The sequence below is a fragment of the Euprymna scolopes genome, chromosome 15 (genome assembly GCF_053919585.1).
Source record: "Euprymna scolopes isolate OS-2025 chromosome 15, ASM5391958v1, whole genome shotgun sequence".
Lineage (NCBI taxonomy): Eukaryota > Metazoa > Mollusca > Cephalopoda > Sepiida > Sepiolidae > Euprymna > Euprymna scolopes.
In genome coordinates, this window is record NC_136496.1 from 54,716,603 (window position 1) to 54,738,490 (window position 21,888).

Sequence of the window (21,888 nt, forward strand, 5' to 3'; positions counted from 1 at the left end):
CAAAGCTTGTGCATATTCTCACAAAATCCTCTTTTCATTAATCCTTTATTATGAACATTAGCACAAGAAAACACTTATGTTGGAACAATTTGTAGCGACTGCTACATATGTCCAGAACAAATCTTCAACAGAGACATTTTCATAGCAATCACCGATTTAATGCCCACAGATATCAGATTGTGCAAAGACACAACGTTGTGATTTGCTCTCGCACACATATTATTTAAGGCACTATGTTGCGTTCCGCATGTAGTTACCACATTGAACGAGAATTATTTCTTCTCTTAACAATGTTATTTCAAACTACTGTTTTCTTAAGTGATCAACACACACATGGACACACGCATTTCACTTATATGTTTTAATAACTGTTTTTCTCTCAGAGAATAACCACATTCAAGCCACGTGTGCCACTCTGTTCATAAAAATCAGTAATCTTAAACTTTATGCTGTTCTCACAAAAGCCTTATTTAAATAAGCTTGCAGAATGGACATTCATTACAAGAAATCACTTACGCTGGAACTCTTTGAGCTAATCTTTCCAACACAAATATTGTTATTTCATATAAATACAGCAATCTTGAGTTCTTTATCAAGTGTCATTATTTTCCAGAGTTATTCATATTTTTATTTTAAGTATGTGAAGATGTGATTTGGTGAAAACCTTCTGTTAAGCGAAGATGTCATTAAATTTACCTTTAACGGTCCTGTGGATACTCTACTACTTTTGAATTCTAGAGATTCCTGCACCTGCAACCTTGGTTTTAAGGTCCTACAGAAGAAAGAGAAGGAAAGAAAAGTAAACCCCCTTTTTTGGTAAAATTTTATTTTAAGGCCCATCTCACGTTTGTATAGAAAAATATAATATTTTTGTAGATTTCGGTGTGCTAAAAACGAATCTGCTGTTTCTGTCACAGAGAAATAGTTTTCATGATATGTAGATATTATTTTCAAAAAGTGGGTGATTACTTTTCCACATAAATTTAATTTAAAATGAGCACCCACTTTCTGTCCACCTAGTGATGGGGGCATTTTTTTGCTTGTTTATTGGCTAAAGGGTTTTTTCTGCTTTCATCTTTCAATAAATACACGAAGACAGTGAAAAACAAAAATAAAGAAAAATTTGTATGCAGATATATGTAATTCCTTATACTATCGATGGTGACCATTTTATATGCACAAGCACGTGTATATTTTTGCTGCAAAGAAGTACTTTTCCAGATAGTAAACACTGTAATTCTATGTTATCAGTGGCGGCCATTTCTGTACATGCAAGTGCATGCATATTTTTGATAGCATCGAATTACAGTGCTTAATATCTGGTGAACTACATACTTTTCATCTAATTTTAAATTGTTCGCCAAAGATTACTTGTGAGGTATTTTTCCACCTCGATTTTGTTCTTGGCAGAATGAAAGAAAGGCAATCAGAAATCACAACAGGTTCACCTTTAAACTTCAACATAAATTTTATTAAAGATCCAATTGCAAAAGATGTGCCATCTTTAGCTTTCTGTGGAACAGAGCGGGTAACACCCATAAATGGTAATAGTTCATGTTTATCTTCGCATTTGCAGGATTCAAGTCTCCATGCTCTTCAAAGAATAGTTGCAGCAGGTTGATGTATTTGATATAATGCCTTTGAGTCCGGTTGTCATTATGGAGTTCACTGTAAAAAACGCCCAAATGGCAGATAAGTGCAGGTGAAAATGTAGACCTTAAGGATCGTCTCAGAGAGACATTAAAATAGTAATGATCAAAGTCAGTCCAATCATAGAGCACATCAGTGTGCGAAGAATATAATATTTCGCCCAACATAAGAGCATTATGATATGAGAGCAAATGATAATAACATTTCGCCCCACATTAGGGCATTAATATGTCTCAAAGAGATAAAAGGGTTTTGAGGCTCAATGCTTCGAATATGGAGATGAGTTTTCCACGTCCATTCAGCCTGCTGTTTTGAAGAAAACTGACGCCACCTGAAACAGAAAAATTGCACCAAATTACTACTAATTAATAATAACAATCAATCTGATTGGTCCAAACAAAATTTTGGGCAGTCAAACTGACCAATGAGGTGCCTGCTTATTTCTGCAGAATTTCTTACATACTATGCTATATGAGAAAACAGTTTGGTACGCGAGTGCGCGCGAATGCACATTTAACAGCCTTAATTTATGCTACTGCACGTAAAAAGCGAAGGCTGTTAAATAGCGAAAAATAGTTCCAGGGTTCAGGGGTTAAACCATATAAATGGTAAATTTGTGATGCAAACGGTTATCATATTCTTTTAAAGCACACCGAAATCTACAAAAAAAAATATTTTTCTATACGAACGTGAGATGGCCTTAAAGTAAAATAATTTTTTTAAATACTTTTTAATAACTTTTATTCATACATAGTTTCACAAACAGCCAGGAACTAGTTAGGTATGATGCAGCAGAGATTTATGGCAAATATTAGTTTTACCTACAAATTTCAATTTTGACAAAAATTCAATACTTGCTTCTAGAAACTGCAGCATGTGCCCCAACTTTACTAGATTCATGTTGACGACTTTAATCATTTTCCACAAATTTATTGAATTTTCTGAAATATTTTGATTGCGTCCGTCAATTGTTGGCTGCTGCGATTTTCATTAGTTACACATTTTAGGCACCGTCCAGCGGTTTACATAACCTGTCTGGAATATGCTGACGATATCGCTACCCCCCCCCCCCATTCATAAGTACCGAAGAGTATAAACAAAAATCAGCCCAGTCTATTGTTTAATAGCATCCTAATATAAACCCACCCACATAAAGGTGGAACCAGCCTCGGTTGATACCACTTTTTGGGTTTGTTTTACAATCCACATGTTACCGTGACATGTATTGGATGGGTTCTAACAGTATTTTGTATAAGTTATTTTTAAGTCATTATCAAAACTTAAAATATTTAAGTGTCAATTTGCAGCCATTTTTCTTGTTCTCACCTAACGCTCGACACTATATGTTTTTCGAACCGAACAAAGATTTTAAAGTGAGTAAAACGATTAAAAACTTGTCTAGCTAGGTAGAAAAGTAACTTATCTAGCCTTTAATAACATTTGTTATACATTAGGTGTGTCAGAATTTTGGGGGAATTTTTGACAGCCCTAACACAAAACTGCGAATAAAATATTTTTAAAAAACTCGTAATTTCTCTTTTTAAAGTGGGTTGTTTATTTTCTTTATGGAATATACTTCTAAAATAAACTATTAAAGTTGTTTAAAAAATAATAGAAATATTTTTTATTTAAAAAAAAGTGTTTATAACGTGCCTGCGCGCGTTCATCCAGACATTTTTTTTACGTAATGAAATCAATTGAATTTTACGAGTTAAATTTTTTAAATTTTTAAAATTTATCAAAATTTTTCTCATGGTTCAATTTTTACGCTATTTTCAGGTTCAATGTGAAATTTTATGTTCTTTCCAATAAACCGAATATAATATTCTAGACAAGCGTTTTTTTTTTTTTTTTAATTCACCCCTCCCCACTTTGAAATGTCTATTCAAATGAAAATAATTAATTTTCTCACCTCAAATTTATACATCACAAATTGAAGATAAAAGATCAATAAATAAAATAAACTAATTTAAAACAACAAAAAAGAATAGTTATTTGTGAATTTGCCTGTAAAGTCCAAAGTTTAAAACTTAAAAAAAAAAAAATGTTGAATTTTTTTTGTTTTGTTTTTTTAAAGTGAAACCTTATAATCTTGTAATATTTTCCAGAAAAGTTCGTAGAATTACGACACTTTTTTCTATTTCATTCAATGTTTTTATTTAGATATTTAAAAAAAAAATCACTCCATAAAGAAGAAATAAAATATATTAAATCAAAAACTCGTGTATTTCTTTGAGAGAAGAAAAAAAAATCGAAATTTCGTCGAGTGTTTGTTTTTTTAAGGCAAAAACTGATAAGTAAAATGTGATTATTTTTATTATTATTATTATTATTATTATTTTGCTATGGTGACACATATTTCTTCACGCACAAGACTTCGCGGCTTACGCATGTTGTGTTTTTACGTTTGATAGCCCTTTTATCCCTCCGTATTTCAAAACAGGAAGAAACACAACACCGGCTAATGCTTACGTAATGGTGGTCTTTTCAAATAGTTGTTAAAAAATTATTTTATTTAAAAAATACATGGAATATAAAATATAAATATGGACAAATTCTCATAAATGAAGGATGGAGGCATCCATTGATTAGTATTTTATGTAGGTAAGTGATTTTTTTGAATTTATATATATTTATTATATTTAGATAAAGTTGAAATTCGTTGAATTTCGTGAAACCTTTTTTCAAAGAAACCCGATTTAAAAAAAATATTGTACATTTTTCGATAAAACTTTTTATTATTTTAAAGTTTGGTCTTTGCTCCTTTTATTGAAAAAAAAAATAGGGTTTAAATTGCATTATTCATATCGTTATAAACTTCGAAAGATAGTGAGTCTATATAACCACTGATTATGTAGACTCACTGTCTTTCGAAGTTTATAACAATATGAATAATGTAATTTCGAATTCTGACACTCCTAGTTATACATTCGTCTTTTTACCACTTTTTCGTACCTTTATAAAATGTAAAAAACACCAAACTTTTATCATTCGTCCTTTATTTACGCTAATCTTCCCCTGCGTACGATGGCATGCAAGGTTTTTGTAAATAGATCAATTGTTTTCAATCGGCATTTTTTTTTTTTTTTTTTTTTTTTGATTTCCCAAAAGTTAATATTTGACCAACTACTATTGAATACAATAAGAAAATGCTTTATGTAAAATAAAAAAATTATTTGCGTCATTTTTATGTTGTTTTAATTTTCACCCAAATTATTCACATGATAAAGTGTCAGTTGTAAGCTATAATTGAGGGAAGTGTTGCTTAGCAACGGTTATCGCATTTGTAAGCCTCAATTTCATTGGACAATTTGCTAAGCTTTCGGCTAATCAGCAAAAGCGTTTCTTCTCATACGCACAGAGAGAAACCATGATGGCCTCCTCCCAGCAATCCGTTGCTCAACGATCCATCCAGCAAGACTGGAGCAACCGTGAATACATCGAAGTCATTACCTGCAGTGTCAAGAAAATTACAGACTTTCTTAATACTTTTGGTGAGAAACAATTTCTTTTGCATGTTTCTATTCAACTCTCACTCTATGCATACCGCTCTCTCTCTCTCTCTCTCTCTCTCTCTCTCTACTAGTATGCAGAAAAAATCATCCTTGTTATTATGCATAAAAATCGCAACTTTTTGTCTATTTTTGGTTTAATTCTTAATGTTTTCTCTCCATAATTAATGTCTATTTATATAATACTTTTATTCGAAAGGATTATTTTTAATATAGACTTAAAAATAAATGCCAGTAAATATAAATGCCATATAAATTATATGTTTATTCATTTAAAAAAAAACGAACCCTCTCTTAAGAATCATCATTCTTGGCTATTTTTGTATTTTGTGTTTTCATCTTCGAAAAATAAATATAAAATAAAATCTTAGTTTTTCTTTAATTTCAGTTGATGTTCCTAATGGGAAGTTCCAGCTTATCATTATTTTTATTTTACATAAAAATGACGTTATCATCGGTCATGTGGATAACACGGTTTAATAAACCGAAAATCTTATTTGGGGTGCGGCTTGTTTTTGGCATTACCAAATTGAGAAAACCGGACTTTATTATTTTCGGATTAAAGAACTTTCGTGAGCACTCGCGCATTTTAACACCCCTAGCAAATTGAGAAAGCTATTCTTAATAAGGGGGGCGGGGATACTTTTCCCTTGCCGGGACGGAACTTTCATAAAATGAAAACTTTTAGGTACGGACAAAAATAGGGGGACCTAGTTTTAAAAGCTGATTTATCATAATTTTTTTGTAGGTTTCCGACTACTTTTTGATTGTATTTGAAAGATTACAGACTTAAGTTAATTTCCTAAAGGAAAAAAATATTTGTACACGTGAAAAAAAAAAAAGTTATGAAAAATGTTTTCACAGCGGATTACTCAATTCAGCGAAATTTTGAAGTTAAATTCATTGTAAAAATCCTTTTAAAAGATAAATATTAGTTTTCTGGGTCTATTTCAAAGATAATTCTTAAAGTCCTAAGATATTGAATTAAATTTAAATTAAAAAAAAAAAAAAAAAAAAAAAAAAGACTGCCTTGTTTGTACAAAACATAAATTAACCCAAAACCGAGTGATTCTCAGAAAATTTTAGTTTGTTGCGTTTTGCGAACGAACGGCAGAATCAGTGATTCTGCCGTTCGCAAAACGCAACAAACTAAAATTTTGTAAACACGGAATTTAAGAAGGCCCAGAATTTCAGGCAGTCGAAAGACTGTGAAAATGACGTCATGTAATTAAAAGGGAGGAAGGGGTGTACTAGTTCCCCCCCTCCAGACGTGCATCCGTACATTCCTATTCTGAACGTTTGTATAAATTTTTTCGTTTTTTAATTTAATTATTTTTCTATGTTCCTGTTTTTAAAATTTTTTTTATTATTCAATATTATACAAAAAAAAATGTTACGCCGAAAGTTTCACATTCTTGCGAGCAAGGAAATTATTAAAATCTTGCATATAAAAATTATGCGAAATCTGTAATTTAAAAAAAAAAAAAAAAAAAAAAAAGTAGAAGTATTTTTTGCAATTATAATTTGTGCGTGTGTGAAAATATTAAATAAACAATGGTAATATCGGTAGTTCGAGAAATTCATTTTTCTTCGAGTTATATCGAATTCATTAATACTAGGTACGGGCAAAATGAATGCCGATGCTCAAAATGTATAAACATTTTGACCCCTCCCTTTACTTAAAAATTCACCAAAAATCAGGAAATTAACCAATTTTAATGAAATTTTCAGTATTTATCAAATAATGATCGCGGAATATAATGGACTAATTTTATTTAAATCTGAGTGGAAATGTATTATTTTGTTGAAACAAAAACTATCTTTAAAGTTATGGTTTTCAGTAGTAAATAAAAAACGCAAGAATTATAATGCTTGTGTGGCTTAACGTGCTTCTGCAGTTTAATTAGCTGTTTTTCTGTAAGTAACATGCCGACATTTACTGATTAGAAAACCATTTAACATTTCTCTTCCTGATCTACATTAATGATCTTCCAAATCACATCCTTACATCATTCGTAGACATTTATGCTGATGACACTACTATCTATGGTAGCACATCTAAGACCGTAAATGACCAAGTTCTCTCTGATTCTCTCTCCTCTGATCTTGAGCAAGTGGTACAATGGGGAAAAAGGTGGCTTGTTACTTTTAATGCATCTAAAACCAAGCTTTTATCTTTACATCATCAATGCTCTGATCCTCATCTGGCATAAATGGAAATGAATGGCTCTCGTCTTTGGGAGGCCTCAAGTTTTGACAAGCTTCTGGGCTTGACAATTACTCGTGATCTTAAATGGAACACATACATCAAATCTGTTGCCAGGGCCGCTGGAAAAATGGTGGGATCTTTCTATCGATCCAATAGATATCTCACTGCTGATGCAATTCTCTATCTATATAAGAGCCAGGTACGTCCAAGGATGGAATACTGTTGCCACATCTGGGCAGGAGCTGCTAGAAAGGACTTATCTTGCCTTGATAGAGTTCAAAATAGACTTTGTAGCCTCGTAGGGGATGTCCTTTTCTCTTCCCTGCAACCTCTTTTCACAGAAGAGATGTTGCGAGTTTGTCTCTGCTTTATCATTATTTTCATGGAAAGTGCTCGGCTAAGCTCTAGTCTATGGTCCCCACCTCGCCAAACTTTCACAAGAAATGCACGTCTAGCAGAAAACACTATCACTAATTTCCCCCACTCTTTATCTCTGCCTAAATCTAAACATAGATTCCATGAGCAAAGGTTCTTTCTTAGAACTGCACGCCTATGGAACTGTCTTCCGTTTTCCTGCTTTCCAGCTGATTACAATACGGTTGTCTTCAAGTCTAACATAAACAAGTTTTTGATGAGCTGTTCCATATAAGTTAACAAACTTACCGAATTTCCATTACTGACGATTACTATATTGTTCAATTTCTACTGTACACTCTTTAACCCTTATCCTTGAGTGGCCTCTTGGCCTTGATAAGTGGTGATGCCTTATGTAAGACAAAAAAAAAAAAAAATCCTTCCCCCCAAAAAAACTACTATAATGTTTTTTTGTTTTTTTTTTTTGTTTCAGACAACTATTCAAATTTTAAATTATCTGCCAATGAAAAAAAAAATTTTTTTAATTCTGTTCTGGAAAAAAAGAAAAAAGTCTTTCCGACATTATCCCCCCCCCCCTCCACTTGGAGTGCTTTTCTTATTTTTTATATAATTTTAAATGTTCCACAAAAGATTCGTACACCATGTGAAAAGGCAGTTTGCTACGTGAAGGTACACTCAACTGCCGTCGTTTATGTTACCTCGCGCATAGCGTAAACGGAAGCTGTAAAATGGCAGAAAGTAGTTTGTGGGTTCAGGGGTTAATACCATGCGAACGGTAAATTTGCAACAGGCTTAATTATCAGATTCATTGTCAGCGACCTTGATTACCCCTAAAAAAACAAATTAGAGTGGTCAGTGTTTTGTCGTAGCATATCCCTATATTTACTATTAAAAATTACGAAAATTTGAGTAGAAAATTATCATTAAAAGTAATTTTTACGGAAAATTGCAGGGATGGCATTTTTCGCAGATTTGAACACCTTGAAAATTGCGAATACAAGAGACATACTTATCTCCCTTCTCGCTAGTTTCATGGCGACATTTTGTTTTAGCCGATATATATATATTTTAATTTTCGTAATTTTAGGATATATTACTATTTTCTACATAAGTAGGTACTGTTGTTTTGCCTTGAAACAACATATTTAAAAAATCGATCTTAACAAGCACCGAATAATATAAATATTTTATATTTGATTCTATCGTGATGAAGGGGAGCTCGATATTATATATATATAATTGCTATTTCAGTCATGTAAATTATTGACAGTAAAATGAGTGCTTGTGCATTTGTTACTGTGCTATTTTAAAAAAAAATACTATTTTCAAGTTAAATTCAATTTTTACAATATTTTTGTTAAATTGTACAGAACAGTTACAAAATACACTCCCCTCCTTCATGTTAAGAATGGTCTTCTAAATGTTATTTCAGTGCGGTGACATAAATGCACAAGTACTGTAAAATAGGTTTCCGCATTACCCCTCAACTACTTATTATTGCTTAATATTTTAGTTAAATAAAATATTAAAAAACTGTAAGTTGCCAGGAAAATATAGTCGCCATCTTTACAAACAAGCCGATAAGGACTGATAAGACAAGTTCATTACTCTGTTCCTATTTACTTGTTTTCATATGAAAGCAGTGTAAGGCCGGTTTTTAATGTGAAGAAAATCCAGCTCTCTACAAAAAGCCGTTATGGATTGGAATAAAAATGGCCTTGATCTAAAAGGATTTCTCCTTTGCTGGCAGAGGACAACAAATATAATTTTTTATAAAGTTTCAGAGAAAATACATTTTACCACAAGCCACTTTGTTTTCCCATTACACCATATGCTCCAAGTTGAAAGAGTCTGAAAAATTTTAATCATCAGTGCTCTCGAAGTGCTGCTATAAATAGTTGTCATGTGCATGATTTGGAAGATCAGGAAGTTAGATCCAGGATGGATCCATGACGCATGCCAGCATTGATGGTATGTGCTTTGAACTTTTGCCAATAACTACTATTGGAGGGACAGGATTTTATGGTTGAGAGAACATTTGCAGGTATTTTATAACTTATAAGATTGTGGGGCAAACTTTTGTGCCAAATTTTATCAACCCCCCCCTTTTTTTTTTACTTCTGAATTGCCACTTATCAAGGCCTGAAAGCCACTTGAGAATAAAGGTTAATGAATGTAAGGTGATGATGTAGTAATCACTAATGATGTAAATTGGGTAGAATTGTATTATTTATGGGGACGGCTCAAAATGAACTTGTTTACATTTGATTTGAATGTTGTATTCAACCAGGAAGCAGGCCAGTGGAACAGTGTTCCACATGCGGGCAGTTCTGGGAAAGAAACTTTCTTCATGGAATCTGCATTTAGATTTAAGCACAGTCAGTGAGTGTAAGAAAATCGTATATAGTGGTTGTAGCTAGTCTAGTGATTTTTTTGTGAAAGTTTGGCAAGGGGGACAATAGATTGGAATTCAGTCAGGCACCTGCCATGAAAATAAGAGTAAAGACAGGCTCGCAACATCTCTTCTGTGGGAAAGAGGTTGCAGGGAAGAGACAGGGGCATCACCTATTAGGTTTTGAACTCTTTCAAAACTGGATAGGGCATGGTGAGCAGTTCTTGCCCAGATGTGACAGCAGTAGCCCATTTTATGGCATACCTGGCTCTTATACAGATAGAGAATTGCATCGGCAGTGAAATACCTACTGGAGTGGTAGAGCAAGTCAACCATTTTTCCAGCAAACTTGGTAACAGATTTTATGTATGTGTTCCATTTCAGATCAGCGGTGAGAGTCAGTCCCAGAAGCTTGTTAAGACATAAAGCTTCCCTAAGACGAGAACCATTCATTTCAATTGCGGTGTGATAAGGGTCGGAGCGATTATGATGAAAGGAGAGAAGCTTAGTTTTTGCTACATTAAAATTTACAAGCCATCATTTTCCTTATTGCACCACATTCTCAAGATCAGAAAAGAGAGAATCAGAAAGATCTTGGTCATTGCTGGCCTTTGTATACCTCCTAGATAACAATATCTAGGATTTGGGAACGCGGGTCGCCTCTAGATTTATTTATGTCGACTTTTATGAGATTCGCGCTATTTCGCTCTGTCGCCGGTTTGTCCTGCTTCTTGGTATAAATAAAATGAAACTAAATTCAAACCGTGCATTCTCGGCATCGTGCCGGGAAACGTCCAGAAGCAATCAGCTTTGAACAATGTGGGGCCAAACTCCTTATATCCACCTCCCCAACGTCTTGGGGGGGAAAAACCAGTCAAAGTTCGGTAAACAAACCATTACTTCTATTTGACCTCATTAATGAGGTCGAATAGAAGCAGCAGAGTTAACTTTTATTGCGGCCACGTGTCAATTCTGTTTTTAAATAAATTCAAGTGTTTCCGTTGTATGTTGCGGTGGCCCAGTGGTTAACGTCGCACGTTTTTTTTTTTACTTTAATTTCCAACTTTGCCTCAAGGGTTCAGGTTTGATCCTCATACTCGCCTACCAAAACTTTTTTTTTTTATTTTAACCCCCCCTTCCCCAGAGTTTTGATTTATCCAAAACAAAACACCCTGGCAACACCAGGTACCCCCCGCTAGTATATAATAAAATATAATCATATGAGTTATAATAAATAATATATAATAAAATATATTATCATGAGTTATAAAACAAACTGAATAATTCAGTTTCAAAAATACCGAAGTAGAATTTATGTTAACCGAAATACACGTTTTTATGTTATAAAAATGATGAGTTTTGACTGTGTTACTAAAAGAAAAAAAAAAATAGCAGTTACGATGTCAAAAAAAATGTGAAGAAAAAAACGTAAATGAAATTTTTGTTTTTGTTTTAAATAAAGAATCATAGTTGACTTGGATTGTTTGTTTATTTTGAAATAAAAATCTACTGGATTGCGAAATCACGCAAATTATTTTATTTCAACTGATTCCAAAAATGACGCTTGAAATTTTGTGAATTATTTTTAACTATATTTTAGCTTGGTTATCCGCCAAAAAAGAGAACAAAAACAAAAAGAAGTTAGCGTCCAAGGAAAATAATTCAAAACTGAAATAACTGAAATCGGTTTATAAAAAAAATCGATGTTGGTAAAAATATATTAAATTAAATATGTTCTCAATATAAATCAAATTTAAATAATAAACTTAAATAGAACACTTAAAACTATTCTCTCACTATAAACAAACTATAACACACCACTATTTAATAAATCGATTTCCCTTAATATAATATGCAAATGAGGTCATATCTTAATCGTCTATTTTGCAAGAATAATACTATATATAGTGGAGCAGATTACCCAAACAATCGTTCATTTGATGATACAAGCATGAAATTTGGCATAAATATTCGCTGGATAGTAGATTTTAAGAAAAAAGTGCTGGCCACCTGAAATTCCAATATGGCGGCCATTTTCCAAGATGGCCGCCATAGGAGTCCAAATTTTGAAAAATTTCAGCATATTATTGTATAATACAGTGCGTTTATCGAGCTTAAGTTGGTTTTGTTGTCATAATATTACTCACTTTAAGCTCGTTCAGTGTTCTAGTGTTCCTGTAGAAGCTTGACAAGGGCAACTGCAAAGTTTAGTACAATGCAACCCAGTCTTTTTGCATTTGCACCTTCTACCACAGTCAGTCTTGCATCCACATTTTGTCAGTTCACTGCAGCATTTTGAAATCGGTTCCAGTGAAGTCCACACAATTTTCCAAGAGTCATCTGCTTTTGACCATCCCCAATTTGAAGGACACTGAAGTTCTGGATCACGTATGACACTTTGTCTCCAAACATGACCTGCTTGATAGGCAGCTCTTTTGGCATGTTCCTTGAGTGCATTTTGAGTTGGTGGGATTAAGTCATATGACCTTTGCTTCCGTGCAAAGAGGTCAAGTCTTGCGTCATCTACTGATGAGGTTGCACTGGACCTATCATACATGAGAATTACATATTTCTCCAATACTTGTAGATCAAACTCCTCAATTTCAGATGGGCTGAGACTGAGTTTTGCAAATGTGGCTGAGACTTCATTAAATACATTCCATGTCTGCAAGGCTGTCTTTTTTCCCTTGCCATTGAAAGAAGATACAACATCACACCCTGTGAAGGTATGGAAGAACAACATTCCCTTGGATTTCTCTGGTCCTAGATTGGACACAAGGTCATGTATAGGAATCCACCTGGTGTGTTCCCCCTTGCCGAATCTCACCCACATTTCCTGAAGACCAATTGCTGTGAGAGAAGGCATCATCGATATGGCAATTACTACAATGTCTGTGTCATTTGCATCAACCAGTGCAGACTTGTAGCCCTCCTTAGCTGCATGCCAAGCATGTAAGAATATCCGTGTGTCGGCCTCCTCATGCGTACAGGGTGCCAATTCTTCTAAGCTGAAGTTGGTGTAATTGGCACTGGTAAGTACGATTTCCTCCCTAGTCACAAGGACTGCATTGCTTGTGGTCATTTCAGCTATGGTATCGGCAAGGAAGTTGAAGAGTTCTGATTTGTTAGTGCTGTCTCGAAGGAAGCTCTTCCAGTTTGTAGGCGGTTTGCTCTTTGCGGTAACTGTCCTCCTGATGGCCTTTCCACGTTTAGATCTAGCTTCTGACTTAAGGCTGGTCTTATGGTATACATCAAAAATGATATCTGTTCTCTTGTGAGTGTGGCTGTAGTTCTGTACCAAGGGAAGAATATCGTTTTGGGCATATTCCTCAAATGTCTTTGGTGTTTTTGGTGCAACAGCATTCACCAGTGAAGCCCCATCAACAATCAGTATATCAGATTCTGGCTTGGACTCTGGAAGCTGGACTTTCCCTTGGAGAATTTCCACAAGATCTGACTTGGTACTTGGACGTAGGTTACCATTCTTGCTGAGGGAGGGGGGAAACGACTGGTTCTCATGCTTGAAAAAATCCTGTAGATCACAACCTCTAGTTTGGCAAGAGATGAAAAGGCGGGAAAACAGGTGGCAATCCTCCTTTAGCAGTTTCTTCTCAGATTGTTTGCTTTGGCCAGTCCCCGTTTTGAAGAAATCTATGGTGTTCTTCTTGATGGACTGGTAGAAATATTGACCATCGTTAAGTTTATCCATAAACGTTTTGAACTGTTCTTTCCCCTTCTGAAGATGTGTAGCAACACGTTCAGCCGCAGATGATTCTGCTATGTCCTTTGTGTCAAGGGTCAGCAGATCTCCTGTCACCTCAGTGAATGGATTGCCCATGGTGAGCCTTTAGACCTTCTCAAGGAATGTCTTCTGAGCTGCAGGTGACTGTTCATGGTGACGAGTGTGACTCTTCACATCCTTACTCCCTGATGCTGTTTCATAGTCGGCCACCAACGTCCTTATTTCTGGCCCAGCCACCATCCATCTTCGAAGAGCTGCCGGATCTTCTGTCAGCCTAATAGCTCTACCATCTCCTTTGATGCTAGCATTATTTTGTTCGTCGGCTTGGTCAATGGCAACTGATGAGAAATGCCTGTCAGATTTGTGAACTACAAAGTTTTCATTTTGGAATCGTTGTGCAACCTCTGGGTGTTGGCTCTCTAAGCTCATCATATCTCGAAGATGAACTGGAAGCCATCGTGCGTAATTAACACTGTTGTTTGCGAAGAAATAGGGTATCAGTTCTGCCAGAGATTCACGATACAATGCGAAATTTCCCTCTCTGAAAGCACGTATCAGTGTCAGAATGGTCAGCTCCATGTTCAGAATCAAGAACCAAAACTGAAACAGAGGACTCTCTTTCCTGCGGAAGCCACACCACTCTTCAAAGGTGACAGTTTTCTCATCACTGTCTTCCTGTTCAACAATATATGCACTGTAACCTTTCTTCAAGAGCTTGAATAAACTGCTTTCTGTAACCTGATGAGCTTGGCGAATCTTTGTAACATTTGTAGCTGATAGAATTGAATCTGCAGAGCCTGAAGATGCTATTTCTGCCTCAACAAGTGCACCAGTCCATCCGCTGCCCTCTAACATTGACCCTATTGATTTAAAGGCTGTCATTTCAATATGTAGTCCACCAAACATTATTACAAACTTGTCCTCCCCATATATGTCTGGCCAATGCCACTGTATCTGTTTCGCCAGTGCATAGAGTGGCTGGTCTGCTGTTATAACGGCTGTTTGTCCTGGGTTGAGGAACGACACAGTTTCCTTGATTTTGTCCATAGCATGCTTTATGGTGGCAACACTGTGTGCTTGATCTCGCAGAAGGGGCAGCAAAGCATTTATACTAGTCACAAATTCTGCTCTTTGGTTGCTTGCATGATGGGCAGACCATGTTACATTTGGTGAACCATCTACATCAGTGGTATTATGGACCTTTTCCAACCATTCATTTTCAAGCTTGACCTCCTCTTGGAAAAGACTGGGATCTGGAAGTGAAAAGTCATCATGGATGCTTGGTTCTGGATTCTTCTTACGGAAGAAGGCTGGTGGAATATTTGTATATAACTCTGAAAGATCCGGGACCTTCTTCGTCCAACCTTCTGCAACATTGGCCAAGATGCGTGCTTCTACATTATCTGAACTTGGGTGCTGGAACATTGAAATACTTGTACCATGGAAAGATGTGCTTGATGTTGTTGCTGTTGGGTTGTGATCTATGTTATCTACAGCAGATGTTGTGAACAGCCCTTTCCTCAAATTTGGTGGACACACGACATCATCTTCCACATATTGCTTTACAACAATCTCACCCAACTGTCCTGATATTTCCAAAACTCTGTCATAAGATATGCTTATTCCATTCTCATGCAGCTTGTCGATCAGTTGTCTCTTTCTTGTCTTTACAAAAACTTTCATTCCAACATAAACAGCAAATGGTGTTTCACGGTCTTTGGCATGTGTTTGAGATTTCGAACCTTCTCTGTACTTTGAGTAACAGTTGAACTGCAGTAGTTGAGCAATGGCCACATCTGACTGCACAGTACCATGATTCAGATGGGACCTTATGTCCACCCCATGCTCAATACTGCAAACAAACTGCAGAAGTGCCTGGGGAACGGCTTCCTCTCCAAACCCTTCTTGAAATGCCTGGCTGAATTTTGTCTTGTGAGCCAGCATCTCTTTCCGGATGATATCAGCAGCTTTAGCCAGATGAATGGCTTCACTGTACTTGCTAGCATCAGATAGAATGGTGCTTATATCTTTTCTGAATGCAAGAAGGACATCTCGCCCTTTCTTATGTGCTTCAAGCTCAGGGATCCTAGAGAGTAACTGTTCTTTTAATCTGGTAGAATTGACCTCTGGGGATTCCACACCTAGTTGTTGCAGCCGACGCTTGTAAAGTGAGGCTAGATCAGCAAGTCGAAATATCACTGGTGTTTTTTCTGTACCGGTAACCATGCTATCCATGATGTAGATCACAAGCTCTGAAAACGCTAGGGGGTAAACGTCTTTCCCTTGACCGCTGTCATTCTCCTCTTGCTTCATGACATTAAGATGTGCTCGCTCTGAGTTGTATAACTGTGCCAAGCATCGAGGGTGATACTTCAGCTCTTGGGCAACAACATCACCAGCACTTAACTTTTCTAGGAGCTTTCCATTGTTTAGGGTCCGGGCACACTGATTAAGCCTTTCATTCAGCTGCATGGTCATTGCCTGTCTTAAATTTGATATTTCATCCTCTTCTTCACATAAGAAGCACTGTACCTCTGGAGGGTCTGAGGTCCTTTGTCTCTTCTCACGGTTCCCTTCTGTGCCTGATGTACTGGGGGTTATTTTCCTTTTCTGTCCTCTTGACAGCTTTGTGTTATTGAACAATAGTCGGCCGCTTTGGTGATATTTTGCTTTATTTCGTATCAGTGTGGGTTCTATGCCTTCTCTTTCATCTAACCGTGCTGGATTAAACGGTATTGGCATATCATTAAGGGCATAAAACAAAGGCACATTTTTTGCAATTTTCGCATATCCAGCATAGTCCTGTTTCCTCTGGAATAAGCTAAGAGGTGAAATTAGAGTTTCATCTCTTTTGTCAACCTGACAAAGGCAACATTTACTCCAGTCAGTTTGCTGTCTAGTTTTGGCATCCATCGTAAGAGTCGTTGAAGTGGTGTAGGCCGAGGATTTATCCTTTTACCACCTTACCACCTTTGCTCACGTTGGTGTATGGGATACAGTTAGGTTCATGCTGCTGCCCTACACCTAACCCGATCGTTCATCCAATATCATTTAAATCCCGTGCGATCTGTACACCATCCGGATAACAATAAAACCCCTGTCATCCTTGGCTCGGCTCTCCCGTGCTGGCACATCCTGTCAATCCAGGTGCGGCTATCCAACCTTAGGGGCTGGCTAGATAGCATTTGGGATACTAAACTGGAGTTAAGCTGATATTGAACCCCATGCTGAGTTCCACAGCAGTGTCTGTCACCAGTGTGCCCTGGTAGTGAGCGACATACACTCTCGTCATAATATTCTGCAAAATTCTCCTTCTGTGGAAAAAACGGTGGTACTTAATTTGATCCTCGTGAGATGTGCCGCCTAGGTCACAATTTCTCAATGGGTTGATTCAGGGGCTTGTATGGAGTGAGGAAGGTAACGGAATTAAGAACACCTGATTTCTTCAGGATGGCTAGCATGGTTTGTAAGCCTTTTTGGGGCATTTTATAGGCAAAAACAGGTTATCCACTTTGTCATCCTTGCATTAGCAGTCCTTTATAGGCATAAAAGTTGGAAAAAATGAACGTTTATGGAAATTTGTGGTTTGCTGGCGGCCATCTTGAAAAAAATGGTCGCCATATTGGAATTTTTGATGGCCAGCACTTTTTTCTGAAAAAGTAACTTACAGAGACTATTGATGCCAAATTTCATGCTTGTATCACCAAATGAACGATTCTGGCAAACAATCACATTAAGCTGCTCCACTAATATAGAATGAATGAAGTATTAAAGTAATGGACCTGTTGTATATATTAATCAAATTGTGAACAGACAGGAATACGCATTTATATATATATATATATAGATTTGGTCCTTCATTATTAAGACAAATTATAGAAGTATAACTAATAATATTTATAAAATAATTAGATGTAATTGCTTCCAAGTTTTCAACTTTTTAAAACTTGAGTTTGCTCAAAATCTTAAAGCCAGATATAATTTTCTATTCAAGTTTAAATGCTTCAAAATTCTTTTGAAATTTAGAAGTCAGAAAGTAATTAATTCTATAAAATATTACTTGTTTGCAAAGAAATGGAAATGCATTCTGGTGGATTTATTTTCATAATTTTTTTCTTAACTTAACTTTCATTCTTTATATCAAAATAATTTGTATATCACTTTACCTTCAAGGGTACAAAACAAATAAGAAAAAAAACTGCATTTACAAAAAGTTTAAAAACTGGAAAACTATGCAGTCAATAGAAAATTGACTTTTCTTGCATTTGATAAATTATTTGTCGTGTGTGTATAAATATATATTTTAACTTTTTCATTGTTAATACACTTTTGGCTATTTTTTTTTTTTTTATTGCAATTTTTTTTATTAACGTTACGTATAGGCAAGAAACACTGACACACAAGAAGTGGTTACAATTGTATTAATAAAGCGATTTCATCAACATAAATTTTCATTGTTGCATTTAGGAACGTTTTAATGTTTTGGTTTTTTTTTTTGGTTTTTACACAGGCATCACCACATTATCAAGGCCAAGAGGCCACTCAAGGATAAGGGTTAAAGAGTGTACAGTAGAAATTGGACAATATAGTAATCATTAGTAATGAAAAATTCGGTAAATTTGATAACTTATATGGAACAGCTCATCAAGAACTTATTTACGTTAGTCAGCCAGAAAGCAGGAAAACGGAAGATAATTCCACAGGCGTGCAGTTCTAAGAAAGAAGCTTTGTTCATGGAATCTACGTTTAGGTTTAGGCACAGATAAAGAGTGGGGGAAATTATTGATAGTGTTTTCAGCTAGACGAGTGTTTCTTGTGAAAGTTTGGCGAGGGGGGGGACCATAGACTGAAGCTCAGTCGAACACTTTCCATGAAAATAACGATACATCAGAGACAAACTCACAACATCTCTTCTGTGAGAAAGAGGTTGCAGGGAAGAGAAAAGGACATCTCCTACGAGGCTACAAAGTCTATTTTGAACTCTATCAAGGCAAGATAAGTCCTTTCTAGCAGGTCTTGTCCAGATGTGGCAACAGTACTCCATCCTTGGACGTACCTGGCTCTTATATAGATAGAGAATTGCATCAGCAGTGAGATATCTACCGGATTGATAGAAAGATCCCACCATTTTTCCAGCGGCCTTGGCAACAGATTTGATGTACATGTTCCATTTAAGATCAGGAGTAATTGTCAAGCCCAGAAGCTTGTCAAAACTTGAGGTCTCCTGAAGACGAGAGCCATTCATTTCAATTGATGCCAGATGGGGATCAGAATGTTGATGATGTAAAGAGAGAAGCTTGGTTTTAGATGCATTAAAAGTAACCAGCCACTCCTTTCCCCATTGTACTACATGCTCAAGATCAGAGGAGAGAGAATCGGAGAGAACTTGGTCGTTTACTGTCTTAGATGTGCTACCATAAATGTCTACAAATGATGTAAGGATGTGATTTGAAAGATCATTAATGTAGATCAGGAAAAGAGTTGGGCCCAGGATGGACCCCTGAGGGCCACCAGCATTAATACTGTGAGCTTCTGATTTTTGCCCCTCAACTACTACTCTTATGAACCTATCAGAAAGAAATGATTTAAAAATTGAGAAGACATTTCCAGTTATACCATAGTTGGAGATCTTGTGAAGTAAACCTTTATGCCATACCCTATCAAAGGCGTTAGATATGTCAAGAGCAATTGCCCTAGAAAGGTTGCCTCCGTCGAGAGATTTGCTAATCCTATGAGATATAACTGTAAGCACATCTGCTGTAGAAAGGATGTTGCTATAGATGGTATGGCCTATTAAATTCTCTTGTATAGATGATGTCACCAAAAACATTATTTAACCCTGAGATCTGTAGCTTGATTCTGTTTGTAGTTATTCTTCTCAAATGTTGTAAATAGTTTGACATTTAATAAAATTGATGTTTGTGGATGTTTCTCAATGAGATGACGAATTGCAGATGACTTTGTTCTTGTTGTTCACTTGTTTTAATGACCACATCACATTAGTCACCAACTACTACTACAATCTGGGCTAAAAATTTTGAATTCAATACAGCAGCTTTTTGTTGTTTTTTTTTTTAGGATTTATGTATAGCTATAAAATTTCATAAAAAATGTAAGGATTTAAACTTTATGGAATTTGGGAGATTGTCCAGAATAGGATCCCAACCTATTTTTTTTTTTGTTTGTTTGTTTGTTTTTTGGGGTTTTTTTTATTTACGTTAAACATTAAAAATGTGTTAGTAAACATTTTAGTTGTTTTGTTGATTAATGCAGTTTTTGTGCAATGTGTAAACATCGCATAAGATTTTTTATTTATTTCAACTCGTTTATATTTTCTTATATACATAAAATTCTGGTTCTTCTCGACCTGTAACCAAATGTTTCTGAATTTTTAAATAAAAAAAATCAAATTTTATGAGTGATAGAAGAGCAACTGGTTTGTCTATCATTTTGAAAGCAATCTAAAAAGTGGGAGATAACTCAATTCAAACTTGTGAGATTTATGTTGTAATGTTTACGAATTCCCATTAATAACTTTGATTTTTTTTTTTTTTTATACTTGATCTATTTATACGTTTTGAAATATATCGATGATTAATTATTAAATCTAGTATTAAGTTGATTGTGAGCAAAAGATTTACCGAATTTCTATTACTAACGATTACTATATTGTCCAATTTCTACTGTACACTTTTTAACCCTTATCCTCGAGTGGCCGCTTGGCCTTGATACATGGTGATGCCTATGTAAAAAAATCTTTGTAGACATTAAAATATTTTTATATTAAATATTATGAGTCATTTTTAGTTAATATTTATTTTAAGCATGACATGAGAAATATGCAATTTAAATATTTAAACATTGCTTAAAAACTAACATGGCCGATATGAACCATTTACAAGACGACCATGTTTTTACGCAATGTTTAAATATTTAAATTGTATTTCTCATGTTTAGAATGCTTAAAATAAAAATATTAACTCGAAATTACTTTTCATATAATAATATTTAACATAAAAAATATTTTTTGCCTTTACAGACTTTTTTGTCCGAATCAACTCAATACTAGATTTAGTAACATTACCATGATATTTTAATTTCGTCACATCTTCGTACACCATACAAATTTCTTTTTTATAGATTGAATTCTGAACAAGCGTATGCTGTATTTTCGTGGACATTGGCAATATTACATACCTAATGTGCTTCAACAAGTCCTATCTTTTTTTATTTGTTGGTCAATTTTTAAAAGAATTACATTGATGAAAAGAGAATTAAATAAATTAACATCATTAGAATGCTTTTCTTTTATGCGTTAAATATTTTTTATGCTCCAAGTTAATGAAAAAAAACGGTAAAAAATAACAAAAAGGGTAACTATTTTTTATACGTTACGTTTGGATACATATGCGCAGGGTTGAATTTGATTGGATATAGCTGAAATTTTACAGGCTATATAAACAAAGAAGTCCATCTTTACTGGTGTTTGATTTTGATTTTTACGACCACAAGGAAGCAAAGTTACGACCGAGCAAAGTTGACAAAGAGTATTTCAAAATTGATAAGATAAATTGGTATATATCATCCATTTTCATATAGATAATAGTTTCAGAATTATTTTCATGTATATGTAAATATTTGATGATTATTAATTGTGTGGAAATTTCTTTAAAATGTTATCTTCTATAGAAATTCAAATCCGCTTAAAGAGAAACGGCTTGCTTTTCACTAACCATCGCTGTCAGGGTATTAACAAGTTTGTATTCTCTTAAAAATAGAAAACTTTTTTTCTGCTTTCAAAATAAAAGCAGAAAAAAGTTTTATTTTTTATTCTGAGTTTGTCAGTTTAAAAAAATTATCAAGTTTTTCAAATTTGATTTCCAAACAATACTATTTTGTGTTTTTAATGCTTTTAGTACACCTGTACTAAAAGCATTAAAAAACAACAAAATGTACTTTGTTGTTTTTTTTTTTTTTAGTGGTAAAAAAAAGCACATATAACAAAGAA

At 34.9% G+C, this 21,888-nt stretch overlaps 1 protein-coding gene across 2 annotated transcripts in view; it reads left to right on the forward strand.

Annotated features, from left to right (window-relative positions):
* The first annotated feature begins 4,956 nt into the window (after window positions 1-4,956).
* The window catches only part of LOC145293833 (putative protein BRICK1-B), a 45,144-nt gene continuing 28,212 nt past the window's right edge, over window positions 4,957-21,888 (forward strand). Inside the window, exon 1 of one of the 2 annotated variants that reach the window (XM_080140490.1) lies at window positions 4,957-5,144. In XM_080140490.1, coding sequence (XP_079996616.1) covers window positions 5,021-5,144 — 124 coding nt within the window. In that variant the 5' untranslated portion in view covers window positions 4,957-5,020. The remainder of the gene's footprint in view (window positions 5,145-21,888) is intronic. The other variant, XM_080140491.1, reaches the window with a different exon arrangement.